The sequence below is a fragment of the Mastigoproctus giganteus genome, chromosome 11, assembly GCF_048544385.1.
Source record: "Mastigoproctus giganteus isolate SK-2022 chromosome 11, ASM4854438v1, whole genome shotgun sequence".
NCBI lineage: Eukaryota > Metazoa > Arthropoda > Arachnida > Uropygi > Thelyphonidae > Mastigoproctus > Mastigoproctus giganteus.
Window position 1 is genome coordinate 45,353,720 of NC_143585.1, and position 19,794 is coordinate 45,373,513.

Sequence of the window (19,794 nt, forward strand, 5' to 3'; positions counted from 1 at the left end):
TCATATGAATAGAATGGAGATCTCTTAGGATACCATAGCGCCATGTGGCATCAAAGGCCTTCTCTATATCAAGGCATATCATGACGAGATGTTGATTTCTGATGAATGCATTTCTTATGTTGGATTCGGCTTTGGTCATGAGGTCTAGGGAAGATCTATTCTTCGGAAAGCCAAACTGATTATTACTGATTATGTTTTCGGATTCAAGGTACCAGGTGAGTCGATGGTGAACCATTTTTTCCAAAGTCTTACTCAGGCAGCTGGTTAGAGAAATTGGTCTATAGTTGTTAGGAATCGAATGGTCTTTTCCAGGTTTAGGTATGGCTATTACGTAAGAATGTCGCCAGGAAGTAGGGAATATATGTTCTGAGAATATTCTATTGTAAAAGTTTAGCAATGAAATTAGTGATTTCTGATTGAGGTGTTGAATCATTATACTGTAGATTCCATCAGGACCAGAAGAGTTGTTTCTTGATGTATATATAGATTCTTTCAGTTCAGATATTGTGAGTGGTTGGTTATAGGTAAAAGGATATGTAGTTTTGAAGTTTAGTTTCCTTTTCTCAGCTTCAGCTTTGATTTTTTGAAAAGATGGTTGATATGCAGTTGAGGCGGACAATTCACAGAACACCGTTCCTAGGGCATTGGCAATTTCATCAGCAGATGAGATCTCCTTCCCATTCCAATTAATAATAGAAGGCAACTTATGATATTTACCATTTAGTTTCTTTATTTTTTCCCAGATTATTCGGGTATCAGTGTCTTTGTTGATTGAGGAGCAAATTTTATCCACAAGTCTTTTTTCGCCTTCTGCTGGATATAACGAGCTTTGGCTCTCAGTCTCTTGAAGTTAATAAGGTTGGCAGTGGTGGGATGTTTGCGGAAGGTGTTCCATGCTTTTTTTTTTCTCTCTTCGCTTTATTACAATCACCATTCCACCAGTGATTGGTATGCCGATGGTTTCTTATTTGAGACTGAGGGATGGCGGCTTTAGCAGCTGTTAGTATCTGCATTGTGATATGATCGGTGACAGTGTCAATAGCAGAAGACTATGGTGTCATCATCAAAAGATACATGACTGGTAAATTTCTTCCAGTTTGCTTTGGAAAATTTCCATTTTGTTTTTGTTTCAGTTTGTTTGGATTGGGTGGTTTCAAATGGGCTTAGAGGGGAACAGGTATCCTGTGTGTTATCAAACACTCAGCCTAAAACACTGATGGATCCAATATCTCTCTATTACAGAAGATTTAGGAGAAGTCCGGTTGGCCTGCCTCCCTAAAATCCACTTATGCACACCTTCTCGATGGTAAGCCCTTTTACGTGACTTAGGTGGCAACGAACGTGTAGAGTGGTTCTCTTCAAGACGCCTGGTCAGCGTGAAGAGGAAAAGACCAAACCCTCCAGCATATGACAGCACAACAATACAAATGGCCTTCAGTCCCCAGCAGCTTTCACTCTCCCTCATACGGCAGCAAGAGGATCAGAGTGGAAGCAGAGGGTGCTAAGAATCTCTGGGTACGACCAGGCTGCCATGCACGGAAACTGAACTTGGCCTGTTATAACGTAAGATCACTCATCGGTGAAGACAGGATATTAGAGCTGGAAAAGGAATTAGAAAATATGAATTGGAATATCATCGGTTTGGCTGAAACAAGAAGAAGAAATGAATCACTTATAAGTTTATCAAGTGGAAATCTGCTGTACAACAATGAAAACAGTGAAAGGAGTGAAGGTGGAGTTGGGTTTCTGGTCCATAAAGATTTTAAAAACAACATTTTGGAATTCAAAAGTACATCACCAAGGGTGTCAAGACTAATACTCAAGATTTCTAAGAGGTACAAGCTAAAGATTATAATGATTTATGCACCAACATCGAGCCATGATGATGAAGAGGTTGAAGAAATGTACACCGAAATTGAGAGTCTTCTAGATGAGCAGAAAACCCATTACACTATTATTATGGGGGACTTCAATGCTAAGGTTGGAAAAAGGCAAAACAGTGCAGAAAGAGGAACTATAGGAAATTTTGGAATTGGTGAAAGAAATAAAAGAGGTGAAAGACTTGTGGAATTTGCAGAATCTCAAGGACTGTCAGTAATGAACACTTTTTTCAAGAAAAGGGTGAACAGAAAGTGGACATGGAAGAGTCCAAATAGATTCTTCCATGTCCACTTTCCTTATTCAGGAACCGTCCTGAATAAGGTAAATGTTGGAAGTGATCACAGAATGGTAAGATGTACACTTGATATAGATGTAGGAAAGGAAAGGAAAAAACTGACTCGAGTAAATAATATAAAGGTCTTTGAGATGACAGAAGAGGAGAAAAAGCAGTATGTACTGGAACTTAAGAACAAGTTTGAGCTTCTGCAGACTACTCAGGACCAAGATATCGACGAGGAATATTACAACTTTCTGAAAGTGATAAAGCCCAAGAAACCTATAACGAAAAAGAAATACAAAGAAGAAAAAATTAGTCAAGAAACACTTGTCATGATGAACCGAAGACGACAAATGAAGAGCAAGAAAAACACTGACAGAGAGAAAATTGAGTATACTGAGTTATGCAAAGCCATTAGAAAGAGATTCAGAGAGAGCATAAGAAGATTTAACACAAGAAATGTGGAACAAGCATTAAGGGAAAACAAAGGATTTAAATCAGCAGCCATGAGCAGTAATACAGAAAGACAAATGATACTGAAACTGAAGAATAGCGATGGTGCACTTATAAACAGCAGAGAAGGCATAATTCAAATAGCAGAAGTCTACTATAGAGAATTATACAAAGAGCGAGGAAATGATGCCAGCAGTGGGGAAGATGGATTGCAAAGTGGCAACACATACGACATACCCGATATTCTTCCTGATGAGGTAGAACATGCATTGAAGAAAATGAAGAATCAGAAAGCCCCGGGGGAAGATGAAGTTACTGTAGAGTTGTTAAAATTGGGAGGAAGAGACATAACACAAAAACTGGCAAGACTCTTCACAAAGTGCATTAGAAAAGGTGTGACGCCTAAGCAGTGGAATAATGCAATCATAGTTTTGCTGCATAAGAAAGGAGATAAATCAGAAATTGGAAATTATAGACCAATTAGCTTGTTATTCCACATCTACAAGTTGTTCACAAGGGTCATTACTAACATATTAGAAAGAATACTTGATGAGAATCAACCGAAAGAGCAAGCTGGCTTTAGGACAGGATTCTCAACTATGGATCACCTTCACGCAATATCACAGCTAATGGAGAAAGCAAATGAATATAAAACACCATTATGCCTGGCATTTGTGGATTATGAAAAGGCATTTGACTCCATACAGCATAACGCAATGTTTTGGGCACTGCAAAGTCAAAGCATAGATACCCCATATATTATGATTTTGAAGAAAATATATGAGAGTGCTACCTCCTTTATTAGACTAGACAAAGAGAGTAGCAAATTTAAAATCGAGAAAGGAGTTCAACAAGAAGACACAATATCTCCAAAGCTGTTTACTGCTGCCCTTGAGGAAGCTTTCAGAAGATTAGACTGGTCGCAGAAAGGAGTCAATGTAAACGGAGAGTACCTAAACCATTTACGATTGGCAGATGACATTGTGGTCATAAGCCACGATCCCAAAGAATTAGAGGAAAATCTTAATCAGTTATGCACAGTTAGTAAGGATTTTGGACTAAAGATGAATATGGCTAAAACAAAAGTAATGATGAACAAGTATGCCACGGAAAGGGAAATAATGATTGAAGGAGCTGTAATTGAAAAGGTGGAGTCATATACTTATCTGGGACAAGTTATTAGCTGTAATAATGATAAATGGCTGGAAGTCAAGAGAAGAATAAATTTTGGATGGATAGCATTCAGGAAATATAGTCACATACTGAAGAGCAATATCCCAGTTTGTCTGAAACGTAAAATAATGAATCAATGTATACTCCCCACCATGACTTATGGAAGTGAAACTTGGGCACTCACCAAAAGAATGGAAGAGAAGCTGAGAACATACACATCGAAGAATGGAACGAATTATATTGGGAATCAGACTGTTAGATAAGAAGAGAAACACATGGATTAGGCAGCAAACTCAAGTAAAGGACATTCTTATCAAAACTAAAGAACTAAAATGGTCTTGGGCAGGACACATAGCTCGAAGACATGATGACAGATGGACTAAGAAAATAACAGAATGGTACCCAAGAGGAGCTAGAAGAAAACCTGGAAGACAAAGGCGGAGATGGATAGATGAAATTCATGAGTTTTTGGATAGTAAATGGATGGCCGGTGCTCAAAAGAGAAGGAACGGAAAGTTGCTGGAGAGGCCTTCATCCTGCAGTGGATTGAAAATGGCTGATGATGATGATGGGTGGTTTGAATACTACAGATCAGCAGATAGCGGTCACTATTTAGAGGATTGTCATGTACTGCCCACTCTATAGTTGGGAAGAGGATCGGAGAGCAAATTCAGAGATCTATTGCACTGGTTGACCCAGTAGGAAAATGGATATATGTCGGTAAGCCATTATTCAATAGTGTCAAATTTTTTCGGTCAAGTAACATTTCAGTGAGTTCACCACGTCCGTCTGAGACAAGAGATCCCCATAATGGATGATGCCCATTAAAATCTCCTAGTAAACAAATAGGAGGTGGTAATTGAGAAATTATATTTAACAGTTGTTGAATTGTACATGATTGATTCGGCGGAAGATAAATTGAGGCTAGTGTTAGTGTGATACCGATTACTATATGGGTAGCAACAGCTTCTAATGGTGTTTGCAGTGGAATGTGCCTGGAGGGGAGTCGTGATTCCACTAGTATAGCTACTCCTCCATGGGGGCTGTTAGTTTCAGATCAATCGTTTTGAAGATAGTATAGTGAAGATCTATTCTGAAGATAGTATAGTTTTTGACTGAAACGGATATTTTTGTTGTTAGATTTGTCTCTTGCAAGCATATGGCAGCAGGATTGTAACGGTTAATTAGTTCATAGATATCATCAATATTGCTGCGAAAACCTCTGCAATTCCATTGTACGATTTCTTCCATTATTTGGTTCTGTGAGCAGAAGAGGAGTCAGTTTGCTTTTTGTGAGTGGCTTGTTTATATCTGTTGTGTTTTGATTTTTCTTTTCTTAAAAAATTTGGGCGTCTTGAGGGGTGAGATTGCTTCACCTCAACTGGATCTAATTTTTGCAAATTTTCCACTGCTTGACAATGGGGAAGTCTCTGGGATGAAACTGTCAGTGGCGTATTACTACATTGATCGACTGCCTTTGATGGATGTTGGACCGAGAGGACTGATCGAGCCCAGTCTGAGATCGATGTATCTGGAGGGATGGACACTTCTGTCTGACATGCTACTGACTGGTGACTATAAGTAGCAGAGGCATAAGTGCATTTTGTATTATTTAATCTTACTTGTTTTCTTGCCTCTTGGTAGGAAACTTTATTTTCAACTTTATACTTTTGTATCTTTTTCCCCAACTTCCAGAGGTCCCAGTCTTTGGAGTATGCCGGATGGCTGCCCTTGCAATTTGGACACTGTGGGGTTGGTGCCTTACATTCTGTTTGTGTGTGAGTTTTACACCCACAGTTTGCACATGTTGCATCTCCATGGCATGCTGTCTGGGAATGGCCAAATTTCTGGCATTTAAAACATCTTAGGGGGTTCGGAATATATGGCTGAACGCGACAGTTTAAATATCCTGCCTTGACTGAAGCTGGTAGGTTTGGTGAACTGAAAGTTAAAATTACACTCTGGGTAGGAACTAAACTGCCATCTTTTCGGATCATGATCCTCTTTGCCTGAGTGACTTTTTGTTCTTTAAGTTCCTGGGCTATTTCATCTGCAGGAACGTTCAATAGATCCCATTCAGTGATCACTCCCTTTGAAGAATTGAGGGTGGTATGTGGTGTGATTCGAACTGGGATTCCACTCAAGGATGTCAGACTTAATAATAGTTCAGAGTGTCGAGAATTGGTGGTCTCTATTAATAAATCTCCAGATTGGAGACTTTTCACCATTTTTGGTGAACCTGCAGCATGTTCGAGGCATCTCTGAATGATAAAGGGGGAGACCTTGCCCACAGGTTGTGTTGACAGAGAATGTACTATCAGGAATGCTGGTAATTCCTGTCTGCCAATGTCTTTCTTCATTCTCTTTGAGAGAGAGAGAATGCATGGTCAGTGTCGTGAATGTCATTTGCTTGAGAGCTCTTCGGCTCTAAGCGTGGAAAATCACTTGTTTCCATCTGTGCTCCTTTTAGCCCCAGGGGTTGTCTTATCCCCCAGGTTACTGGCCCCGCCACGTGGAGGCAGGAGCGGTGCCACCAGTGACCAAGCGGTTGTTGAAGTAAGTAAAGGGTTAGTAATGAATATATAGAATAAAAAAGAAAGGTAGATTTCCTCTCTTGGTTCTTACTTTTATCCTTTAAAGAACAGAACATGACGCTAGAAAAGAAACAAAACTATAACACTTTGGGAGAGCACTATATATTCGCAGGAAGAAAATCGCTTGTCACTATCACTTGGCACTCGGGGCCACTACTTTCAGAACAGAAATGATGAGAATAAAGAGATATGAAACTGTGAAGAGAGAGGCTAAAAGAATAGTTAACGAGGAGAGAAGACTGTGGTTGGAAGAATGGAGTGAAACTCTATGACAAGATATCAACGGTAATAAAAATACTCTGTACGGTATGGTGAACAGAGCAAATACTCGATGGATGAGAATGAGAACCTAATAACCAAGGATGAAGAGATAAGAGGAAACATGGAAATATTTTGAAAATCTGTTGAACATGCAGGACAGCCAGCAAAAGGGACAAAGGCAGGTTGATCATTGAAGAGGGGATGGAAGAGAAGATAGAGAGAGAGAGCAGACAGACTTGAAGTAGAATGATTTAGTGCAGACATGGAAATACATCAAGACAGGTAAGTCTGCTGGTATGTATTAGATAAATGGAGAGAGGCTAGAGGCGACACAGGGATAGTGTGGACATACAGACTGTTCCGTAAGATCTGGGATGAGGGAAAGGTGCCGAAGGACTGGAAAGAAGGTTTGATCATCCCATTGTTCAAGAAGGGGAACAGGAAAAAGTGTTCCAATTATAGAGGCATCACACTGACATCACACGTGAGTAAGCTGTATGAGAGAGTGTTAGAGTGAAAGATAAGAGGAACAATTGAAAATAGGATGGCTGAGGAACAGTATGGCTTTAGGTCTGGCAGATCGACGATGGATCTAATTTTCTGTATCAGGCAACCGATGGAAAAGTGTTATGAACACAATAACGAATTATGGATGGCATTTTTCGTTATAAAGAAAGTGTTTGATGCCATAAAGAGAGATAAAGTGTGGGAGGTTTTGAGAAACTTGGGGATAGAGGAACGTCTTGTGGAGAGAATTGAGAATATGTGCACCAACACAGTGAGCAAAGAACAGTGATGGGGTTGATGGAGAGCTTTGAAATAACATCAGGTTTGAGGCAAGGAGGCGTCCTGTCACCACTACTATTCATAGCTGTCATGAATGATGTGCAATGTAGAGTGGTGGAACAACTTGGACAGAACCAGATGAAAGTCATGCTCTTTGCAGATGACCTCTGCATATGGGGAGTGAGCAGGGAACAAGTGCAACAGCAAGTTGATATATGGGCTAGTATGGCCAATGAATTTGGACTGGTTTTCAGTCAGGAGAAGAGTGAAGTAATGGTTCTAAAGAGGAGTAGCGAGCTTGACGGATACATTACAATGGAAGATAAAGCTAAAAATAGTTCACAACTTCAAGTATCTAGGAAGACCAGACCATTACAAAGACTGGAGTGATAGATAAATAAATAAGTAGGATACAAGCGGGTGGGAATTTCTATAGGTAGACAAAAGATCTGATCTGGAACAGGAACACACCACTGAAGTAAGAAGGCTATATAATCAGGCCTATTACGTACCAGTTCTGAGGTATACATCTGAATCTTGGACTATGAGGAAAAAGGATGAAAGCAGAATTCAGGAGGCAGAAATGAGATTTGTGAGGAGCATAGCCGGAAAGACAAGACGCAACAAAATCAGGAATGATGTGATTAGAGAGAGAATTCTGGTTGAAAAACTTCAGAATAGGATTGAAAGGTTTGAAATGGTTTGGACATGTCAAGAGGATGAACAAGAGGCGTTTGCTAAGAAGAATGTTTCATTTACAATTAAGGGACAAAAGACCAAGAGTGAGACCAATAATGAAATGGCAAGACATGAAAAAGACCGATGTCATTAAGAGAGGAGATAACTGGAGTGAAATCAACGACAGAGAGAAGTACATGTATGGGGCACATTGGCGAAGCTTCATACATCGACCCGTGGAATAGCAAAACGATGACAGATGATGATGATGATGATTAGTGTTAAGAAATCTCTCAGGCATTCATAACTATCCATATCAGTTTCCAAGTTATATGTATATTCCATAAGGACAGCCTGAAGTAGAAAAGAAATCTTTTCTATCCTGTTATTATTACTGTCATATTATTAAATTATGCACCCCCATCCACCACACTAGCAGTTTCTGAAAAAAACTTAACACCAGCACAATACAAGCAAATATTTATTGCACCGCTTCTATTTAAACATTCAAGACTGTAAACAAAAAACTGATATCATAGATCAAGCAAAAAATATAAATAACTTACTACATTCGGCTGAATTTTCTCCACTCCCACTGGTATATACAACCGACATTCCTGATTCAGTGTTACCTTCTTCATTCAGCCTTTTGGCTCGTTCAACTAATATTTAAAAACAATAAGATCAAGCATTTTAATGATATTAAAAAAAGGATAGTTTAATGAAGTGTGTGTGGGGACATTCAAAGGTATAAATTTCACACTATTTAAAAAATAACTTAGGTAATGACTCATATGACAAACATAAAAAATATTGCGTGAAAAAGTGATTCTCACAACAATCTTTGTTTTTGATTAGATATAAATGGTTGAAATAAAGATAAAGGCTCTAACTAATCAAGAAACTTCACAAGATAACAGACCAATACAATTTTAACAATTTATTTGGAATCCTTTGAGAGCCTCAATGTTTCTAAGTGATTAGTGTTTGTATCACTTACCCAACTATTTGTGAATGTTAGTACTTTTATGACCCTAATGTTGTGCTACATAAAACTGTACAGCCAGTCCCCGACATACATAAGGGTTGCATTTCGCAGAACTCTGTGAAAGTCAAATTTTACGCAAGTCGGAATTTCCCTAAATGCTCATGCAGCACTTGCAACTATGCGCACTGAATTTGATTGAAGCAAAAAAGAAATGTTCAACGAACATGTAAATAGAATTATTAATTCAACTTTTTTTTTATCTCATGTGCAGAAAAAATTACAAAAGTGTACAAAATTACAAAAAGAGAGAGGAGATAGGACATAACGTCAGAACGTTTTACCTTTCGACCATTGTTGCCAGAATTAACTCTCCAGCTGATAAATACACTGCTGTGGAAGTTGAGGGCTGTGGAGATTTAGAAGTTTTTTTTTTTTTTCTAACACATCACTAAATTTTTCTGCAGCTGCAGAATTGTCACTGGCGACTTCACCGCATACTTTATTGTTGTGAAAATCAGCGCAATGCTTGAACCAATTAAACCACCCATTGCTTGCCACGAACTTGGCTTGGGATTTTCCGTACTTATCCTAAATATCTTCATAAATACTCCTTGCTTTTGTTTGAATGGCCATTGGACTTAGGGGCACTTGCTTCTGAATCTGATTTTCCATCCATATTATTAATAGCTTTTCCATCTTCGATATAGCACCTGAACACTGTTTAGTGATCACTGTTGATCCTTTAACATGTTCTTTTATATGCACACTGTCCTTTAAAATAGTATTCTATGTTGAAGCAGCAAGATCTAATCCCTTTGTCCTGCTTCTTACAATCATTTTCATTTCTAAATCAATTTTGTTCCGTTTCCTAGCACTGCTACCACTTGTACTTTCCGTTGGTCGCTTTCCCTTACCATTGTTTTTAATTTTTAAAGTTTACTACCCTTTTATAATTAGATGCGCTAACAGAAAAGCCCAATAACCAGAAAATGCAAATTGTTTTTGTTGTTTTATGGTCGTGACCTCCAGAAACGGGCTTTAGAAAAATATCACAAAGGCATTCAAAACTGATTCTTATAACTGAACATATGATAATGATGACAATTTCCATTATAAAAATGACCTTTTAGAGAGATAAATAACTTAGTTATATAAAGAAAATTTCAACTTCCAAGGTCTTGAAACGAATTACCAAAAAAAAAAAGTGCTATTAGGTTTCACATTACGATATTTTCACGATACCTCCATTTATTCTTACGGATGCAAAACATGTTTCCACATTTTTGTAAGTTTGCACCGGCCAGCAAGAACTTACGTAAAGTCAAATTTCTGTAAGTCGAGTATTACATAAGTCAGGGAGTGCCCATATACCCTTAACTGAAATTAAGCTCATATACTGCAGAGTAATAATGGCTAAGGTTACCACTTGGCCAGTACTAAACAGAGCTGATATTTTAATCATATTTCTGAGTTGAGCACAGCAAATTTTGACATTTATTCATTTGGTGACAGTCAATTCCTCGGCTTGCACTTTGTGCTGGTAGAATTGTCAGTTATAACAAGAATTACAATAACAATTCCCTGTTTGGTATACTACAGGTGGCATCTTAGTGGTATAAGTACACATGCTTTGAGTGACCATGGTTCAAGCCTGCGTGACTGCTAAATATGGCAATAGCTCTTGTATTCCTTTCCTTCTATCTTGTGAACCCCTCTGTCCCTGTGGTTATCCTGGAGTACAAACAGAAAATTTATTTTTAATTGTATTAGGTGGCTATCTCTAGTACATCACACTTTCACTATGTGTAACCACCAAATGTAAACCAATATAAGCAGAGGTTATGGCAGGTGGTAGATGACTTTCATCAACCGGTGAAATACCACCACTTTGCTTATTGGAGGCTTGAAGTGGTGAAACCCATGTTTAGTCTCTAGAGCAAAGTTTCCGGCATCCCCTCCCCCCATACTTCTCCTTCAACCCATGCACGGTACTAAGTACTATAGGCTTTTGGTACCTTTCATGTTTGGGGTTTTCATAAAAAAAAAATATCATTCATGCAGGAATGGCCTGTAACAGAACATGTCTAAGACGTGAAGTGGAAGATGACTCATCATTTGGTGAAATAACACCATTCTGCTTAACAGAGGCTTAAAAAAGCCAAAACGTGTTGTTTCTTTCAGAGTAAAGATCCAGCCATTTGCTGTCTATTCTGCCTTGTATCATGAATCACGTTTTTGAGGTAGTGAAAGCATGGCGACAACATTCCTACATGATAAGGCTTCACTATTACAACAGTTTTTAAAGGCTAACTTTTAGCTACTGCAATGTACCAGTAATTAGTATTAGTAGTAGAAAAGGATGCAATAAAACAAGCTTATACAGCATCAGACAAAAAAAAAAAAAAAAATCCATTTCATATCTCCTCCAACAGTTTGTCTACTTTTTCCTTCAATTTATTCAAATTATCCAATTCTGCAACAATGGATGGAGGCTTGTTCCAGCAATCAACCACCTGTTGATTGAAGGCAAACTTCCATGGATATATTCTGCAACCATCCTTTTTCAATTTGAGTTTATGCAGTCTTCATGTGCATAATCTTAACAAAAGAAAGAATCTCATCAGTACTGAGTTTGCTCAAGTCATTCAAAGTCTTAAACACCTCAATCAGATCACCTTACAGATGAGTAGTCCCCAGATGCTGCAATTTTCAAAACTGAAGTCATTACTGGTAAAAGCACCTCGCTGCACTCACAACCTTCTTACCCTTCCCTGGCATCTTACTTCTTTAGCATTAATTGAGGCATACAATGCAAGAAAGCAAATTTATGCAGCATCAACCAAAAAAAAAAACTCCTATTTCACCCATCCATTCACTCCAAATGCCTGTCTAGCTCAGCCTTAAATTTATTTAAGGCTGAGCTAGATAGTGAGCTGGTTAATAGCAAATTTCCACACATCTATTCTACAACTGTCTTTCCTCAATTTGAATCTATGCCCCCTGAGGTTCATAATCTGAGCAAGAGGAAGAATCCCATCAGCATTCAGCTTGCTGTACCCATTCAAGGCCTTATACACCTCAATCAGATCACCTCACAGATGCCTAGTCTCCAGGTGCTGCAATTTGCAGAACTTAAGCCTTTCTTGGTAAGAGTACTCATTTGTTCCCCTTGTTTCTCTTCTTTGCACTCGGTCTAGCAACTCTACATCCTTCGTAAAATGAGGCGTCCAGACCTGTATGCAGTATTCAAGGTGTGGCCTAACTATTGCCTTGTACAATGGGATAATCACCTCCTTGTCCCTGTTAGCAAAATTCCTATATATCATTGACAAGACTCCATGACTTGCTCTGGCAGCCTGTCTGTACTGCTCAGCAAACTTCAAATCTGACTTCACAATTACCCCCAGGTCTTTTTCATTCTCCACTTACCTGAGTTGAGTACCACACAGTTGGTATGTTTCTCTTGGGTTACTGCTACCCATATGCAGTACTTTGCACTTGTCAATGTTAAACTTCAGTTGTCGCTTCTCAGTCCATTTTCCCAACTTATCTAGATTATTCTGTTGCAGCAGCATACTGTCTTTACTCTCATTAATAACCCTGCCAACCTTAGTATCATATGCAAGTTTGGATACTTGTTCCAGCAACTCAACATCCTTTCTAAAACAAGGCCTTCAGACCTGTATACAGTACTCAAGATTCCTGGCCATTGCCTTATAAAATGGGATAATCAAGTCCTTATCCCTGCTAGCAAAATTCCTGTATATCATTGACAAAACCCATTGAGCTGTTCTAGCAAACTGTCTACACTGCTCAAAGAACTTCATATCTGACTACACAATTACCCCCCAAGATCCTTTTCATTTTCCACTACCCTGAGTGTAGTACCACACAGTTGGTACATTATTCTGCTTCCCATATGTAGTACCTTGCATTGATCAATTTCAAACTTTTTCAACTTCCATTTCTCCGCCAATCTGCCAAATTTTGCCAGATCTTGTTGCAGCATCATACCTTCATTACTGTCATTAACCAGTCTGTCAACCTTTGTATCATCTGCAAGCTTTGACATTAAGCCTGATATACCTTCATCAATATTATTAATATATAAAGAAAACAACAATGGGCCCAAACCCTATGATACTCCACTAACAACATTAGTCCATGAAGAGCAGTGTTCATTGATAACCACTCTGTCTTCTCCCACTCAACCATCCATTTATCCAAAGCAGTAATTTGCCCTTAACACAATTCTCCAATTTGTACAGTCTTATGTGCAACAGCATCAAAAGCTTTCCTGAAATCCAAGTATATGATATCAAAATTATTTTTTGCGATCAGTTCATTTGCAACTGCATCATAGCATCCAATCAAACTGGTGAGACAAGACCCCCCCCTCCTTAATGAACCCATGCAGTGACTGAAGTATAACTGCACTTCTATCTAGATGGTCCTGCCTTATTTCTTTAACCACTGACTCCATTATTTCCCCTGAAACAGAAGTCAAGCTAATAGTCTGTAATTACTCATTTCACCCTTTGATTCATGTGTGAATGTATCCCCTTTGTGAATTGGGGATACATTCACATCTCCAGTCCAGAGACCTCTCCTGAATCAAAAGTATGCTCTCTCATAATTATGGCTAAGGGTTTGCTTACTTCCATTGCACCTCCCTTAATATAATGAATAAAATTGCCTTGAATGGAATTAATTTTTTTGCTTCAGAAATCTTCAATTTGCAACAGTTTTACAATTTCTTAAATAGGTTCTAAATTACACTTATATTTCATTCTTTCTTCGTATTCCACTCAGGTCATTAAAATGTTCAAGTATTAGTTATGATTTTTTTTTTTTTTTTTTTGATTTGGTAGTTGTTGGCGCATCGGCTTCTGTGGCCATATTGCACCTCCCAAGGTTTTTTTGCAGTACTTTGATCCAAGCCCGAGGCGGGAATCGAACCCGCGACCTTTGGGTTTCCGGGCAGGTACTTTACCCACTCGGCTAGCCCGGTCGGCTATTAGTTATGTTTTTATTCTTTCAAATGTTTTAATTAAATGGGAAGTGGTGTTTTTTTTTTTTTTTTTTTGGCTGATGTATAAGTTTGCTTTCTTGCATCATTTGCCACTACTAATACTGATTTTAATGCTAAAATTTTAAAAATTATATCACACTAATAATCTTATAATTATACATTCATCAAAAATTGTCACAAATTCACTGATATATGTTTGTAAAATGTACTTAATCCTATTCTCTTGGATGATTCAGCTTAAAAAAAAAAAAAACACAAAAAAACATTTCATATGTCCCCTCTAAACTTTTATCTCACCTGAACTCAATGCTACTTTTCAGCCTGCCTGTCTAAATTCTCTAACAAGACCTGGAAAAATTAGGTTGTTGGGATGAAAAGTATCAATCAAGGTTTATTATTATTATTATTAGCCATAAGGTGCGAGGAAGCCTGTGGCTTATACTGCACCAGCAAAAAAAAAAAAAAAAAAAAAATTAATTTACCCTGTGACCGAGAGAGAGAGAGAGAGAGAGAGAGAGAGAGAGAGAGAGAGAGAGAGAGAGAGAGAGAGAGAGAGAGAGAGAGAGAGAGAGAGAGAAGTAAAAGGAAATCACCAAAATGATGATATCCAGCTCAAGACCCTGGGTGTGCCAAGCCCATACTCACCAGATGTGAGCCCCTGGGGTTAATATATGTTGCATTTTGGTAGTAATAATCCCAGTATAACATGCCAATTGGTTGGTATCTGACACAGACCTATGGATAATCAAACAATCCAACAAAAAGTTCTCTGAACAGTGCACATAGGCTGCTAGGAGAGCTCATGGGATTCTGTCAATGATATACAGGAATTTTCCCAGAAAGGATAAAGAGTATATATGAACTAGTCTGAAATCAAGTAACAAAGAGGGTTAGGCAAGCTAATGCAAAGAAAAGTAAAAAAGACATTTTTTAGGGAATAATGATGCCAGAAGTGTATTAAATTCTAACAGGAAGCTAAACAATTTTCTGATAACTAAGAATAAAGTCAAAGAGAAACCAATAAAAATCAAAGTAAACAAAGCACGTGGGGCTGATAGGATCTATTCAATTATATCAAGAGGAGCAGAAAAAAAGAGGTAAGCAGGCATTTAACCATAATTATGAGAGCTCCCATGGATTCATGAGAGATCCTTAGATTGGAGATGTTCAAATATTGCTCCTATACATGGAGGGACAAATGTGGAAGCAAGTAATTACAAAGTTGTTAACTTGACTTCTGTTCAAGAGAAAATAATGGAGGGAGTCAGTGGTTAAAGAAGTGATGCAGAAACGTCTAGACAAGAATGCAATTATACTTGCATGGATTTGTTAAGAGGAGATCTTGTTTGACGAATCAGACTGGATACTATGATGCAGTAACAAAAGAATTGGATGTAAAAATAATAATTCTGGCATCATATACTTAGATTTCAGAAAACGTTTTGGTACTGTACCATATAAAATGTCGTGCAAATTGTATTAGTGTGGCCTTAGGGCCAAGTTATTATTACAGATAAAGGGATGACTGAGTAGAAATCAGAGTGATTGTCAATGAGTGCATCTCTTCTTGGATTAAGGTTATTAGTGGAGTCTCCCAGTGCTCAGTGCTAGGCCTCTTGTTTTCATTATTTATTAATGATATTAATTAGGGTGATTCATGCTTAATGTCTAAGTTTTCAAGTGATACAAAGGTTGACAGGATAGTTAGCAACAGTATTTAGCATATGCTACTGCAACAAGATCTACAAAAATTAGGCAGATGGGTTAAGAACTGGCAATTGAAGTTTAAATGTAAATACAAGGTACAATATATGGTAGTAGTAATCTCATAATAACATACCAGCTATGTGGTACCATGCTCAGGATACTGGAGAGTGAAAAAAAAAAAATAAAAAAATAAATAAATAAAAAAAGACCTGGAGTAATTTTGCAGTCAGACTTGAAATTCTCTTAGCAGTGCAGACAGGCCACAAGATTTTATCAATGCTATACAGGAATTTTGGCAGCAGGGATAAGGGGGTGCGATAACAGTGTTGTACAAGACAACAATTAGTCCACATCTTGAGCAGTTCTACATATAGGTTTGGATGTTGTTTTGGTTTTTAGGAGCATTAGCAACTAAGGCCATATTGCTCAGGGAAATGCGGTGGTCATTCCTTGACCTTTCCGCATCCTCTGTATTTGGTGGTGACGGGCTCGAACCCCGGTCTAATCAAGAAGCGTGTCCTACGCACTGCTGCTCCTTCCCACCTGGCTACGGAGGCGCCGTATATAGGTTTGGAAGCCCCATTCTAGAAAGCATGTGATCTGTTGTAGAGACGAGCAACAAGATTACTGGCGGGGGGACAAAAGGGCACTCTTATAAAGAAAGACTGAAATGCTGCGAAGTGCAGCATCTGGAATGGTGACTGAGGTTTTAAAGGCTTTGAATGGAGTGAATAAACTAATTTATTTGATTTTATTTGGAAGATGAAGTCCTGCCTTTAAGGTTTTATATACCATGCTCCAGGAATATTATCCATACAAGATAATCTCAATGAATTTGATCAGGCATTTTGCTGCTGTACCTCATCAATTCTTTAAATCACTTACAATGTTAATGGATGATCATTTTTAGGACTTAAGTGTTAGGTACCCTTCTTTGAAATGCCTTATAATTAACATGGTTCCTCTCAAACAAGGTCTTGAGAAAAGCTTGTCTTTGATGTGCTCTAAGGGCTGCAATTACACTACTGCTGTTCTTATAACAAAATTTAATTAAAAGTGCTTATCTTTATGCAACATTTTAAGATGTACAACTGGACATGGATAGCATTAGTAGAGGCATATGATGCAAGAAAGCAAGCTTATGCAATATCAGCCAAAAAAAAAAAAAAAACCACTCCCATTTCACCCCTCCCGTTCATTCGAAATACCTGTCCAGCTGGGCCTTAAATTTATTTAGGCTATCAACTGCCACAACAAGGGATGGAAGTTTGTTCCACCAACCAACTACCTGCTGGCTAAAGGCAAATTTCCACACATCTATCCTACAACTGTCTTTCCTCAATTTGAATTCATGCCTTCTCAGATAATTATTCTGAGCAAGAGGAAGAATCCCATCGGCATTAAGCATGCTCAAAATATTCAAGGCTTTATACACCTCTATCAGATCACCTCATTGGTGCATAGTCTCCAGAAACTGTAATTTGCAAAACTTAAGCCTTTCTTCGTAAGAGCACCCCATTGTTCCATTCACTAATCTTGTTGCCCTTCTCCGTACTCGTTCCAGCAGCTCTACATCCTTCTTGAAATGTGGCCTCCAGACCTGTATACAGTACTCAAGGTGCGACCTGACCATTGCATTATACAAGGGAATAATCACCTCCTTATCCCTGCTAGAAAAATTCCTGTATACAATTGACAAGACACCATGGGCTACTCTTGCAGCCCGTCTGCACTGCTCAGAGAACTTGATATCTGCTTGCATAATTACCCCCAGGTCCTTTTCATTCTCTACCACTGTCAGTGTAGTACCACAGAGTTGATACGTTGCTCTGAGGTTACTGTTTCACATATGTAGTACTTTACATTTGACAAGGTTAAATTTCATTTGCCACCTCTCAGCCCATCTGCTCAACCTTTCCAGCTCCTGTTGCAGCAGCATAGTGTCAGTAGTGTCCTTAACAACCCTGCCAACCTTTGTATCATCTGCAAACTTGGACATTAATCTTGATATACCATCATCAATGTCATTTATAAATCCAGAAAACAATAATGGACCCAGCACTGAACCCCGAGGGACTCCACCAATAACATTACTCCACGATGAGCAGTGTCCATTGATTACCACTCTCTGTCTTCTCTCCCCTCAACCATCCCTTTATCCATGGCAGCAATTTGCCTCCAATGCCACACTGCTCCCATTTGTGCAGCAGTCTTCCATGTGCAACAGTATCAAAAGCCTTTCTAAGATCCAAATATATAATATCAAATTTATTCCCTGCATCCAGTTCTTTTGTGACTGCATCAAGTATCCAATCAAATTGGTCAGGCAAGACTCCCCCTTAACAAAACCATGCTGTGTCTGAGCTATAACTCAAGTCTTGTCTAGGTGATCCTGCAGTGCTTCTTTAACCAGTGCATCCATTAATTTTCCTGGAACAGAAGTTAAACTCACAGGTCTATAATTACTTGTGTCATCCTTTGATCCTCCTTTGTGAATTGGGGTCACATTTGCACATCTACAGTCTATGAGTACCTCCCCTGAGTCCAAAGAAGCTCTCATAATTATGGCTAAGGGTTTGCTTACTTCCTTTGCTGCCTCCTTTAATATAACTGGATAGATCCCATCCACCCTGGGTGCCTTTTTTATGTTTATTCTCAACAATTTCTCCTCCACTTTCCTCTCATTTATTACAAAATCATCTAGCTCACTGCCAGAGTTTACTTCACCTCTGGCATTCCCCTTCTTGAATAAATCCTCATGTGTGAATGTAGATGCAAAATACTCATTTAGTTTGTTAGCCACCTGAGCAGGATCCTCAACTGTTGAACCATCAATATCCAGTGGATCAATCTGATTTATCCCTTTCCTTCTAGAGTTTACATAGGTAAAGAACTCTTTTCTGTTTTTCTTTGCATCGTTTGCCTAGGATTTCTCATAATCTGCCTTTGCCTGCCTAATCTCCTTTGTGACTTGGTTACATATCAGCTTATATCTATCATAGGCTTCCACGTCACCCAATAATTTATATGTATCCCATGCATTTTTCTTCTTTGCCATGTGTCTCATTAGTTCATCTGACATCCAAATAGGCCTAAACCCTGAACAATATTTCTTAGTTGGTATGTAAAGCCTAGTAGCTTCCAAGATAAGTTCTTTGAATGCTTCCCATTTCGAATTTGCCGCTGGTAACATCATCAGTTGGTCCCACTGTATAGAATTTAAATACTGTCTCAGACCATCGTAGTCGCCTTTACGAAAGCAATAACCCTTCCCTTTACCCCTGATGGTAGTCACCTCTTTGAGTAAATCCCACTTCAGCACACTGTCACCTATTGGTTCCTTTATCTGTAGATTCTTAATGCATGAAGAAACAACTGATAATCAGATCAAGAGTATTACTCTCTCTAGTTGCCTCCCGAACATGCTGATGTAGAAAACAATCATCCAATAAATCCACAAAAGCCTTGCTAGTGTGTGAGTGACCAACCCACAAATTCCAGTCAATATCTGGGAAATTATGATCAATTTTGATCTCCCAATACTTATGTCACACCAAACTGACTGCGATGTCGACTAGCTTCACTTCCTTGGATTTTGTGTGTTTGTTAACTATTAGCATAACTCCTCCTCCCTTCCTATCCTGTCTATCCTTTCTGTACACATTGTACTCCCCAAATTCCAGTTCTGCATTCCTTATATCTGTGTGACACCACGTCTCTGATATTCCAACAATATCTGTCTTTGATGTTTTCAGCAATACCTCAAATTCATCAAATTTATTTACCAAACTCCTAGCATTGGTGTACATGCAAGTATATATGCACCTGTTCCTATTCTTAGCTACCCTAACACAACACATGTGTTTACTTGTACCACAATGACTCCCAGCAGTCTCTGAAATATCCTGCATCTTGTTTTCCAGTCTACTGCTTATTCCAATAGAAGCAGTGCAAGAATCACTTT

At 38.6% G+C, this 19,794-nt stretch overlaps 1 protein-coding gene across 1 annotated transcript in view; it reads right to left on the reverse strand.

Moving 5' to 3' along the window:
- Positions 1-19,794, reverse strand: part of RhoGEF2 (Rho guanine nucleotide exchange factor 2) — a 764,869-nt gene that overhangs the window by 350,902 nt on the left and 394,173 nt on the right. Inside the window, exon 23 of the mRNA XM_090384978.1 lies at positions 8,670-8,765. Within this exon, the coding sequence (XP_090241104.1) occupies positions 8,670-8,765 (96 nt within the window). The remainder of the gene's footprint in view (positions 1-8,669; positions 8,766-19,794) is intronic.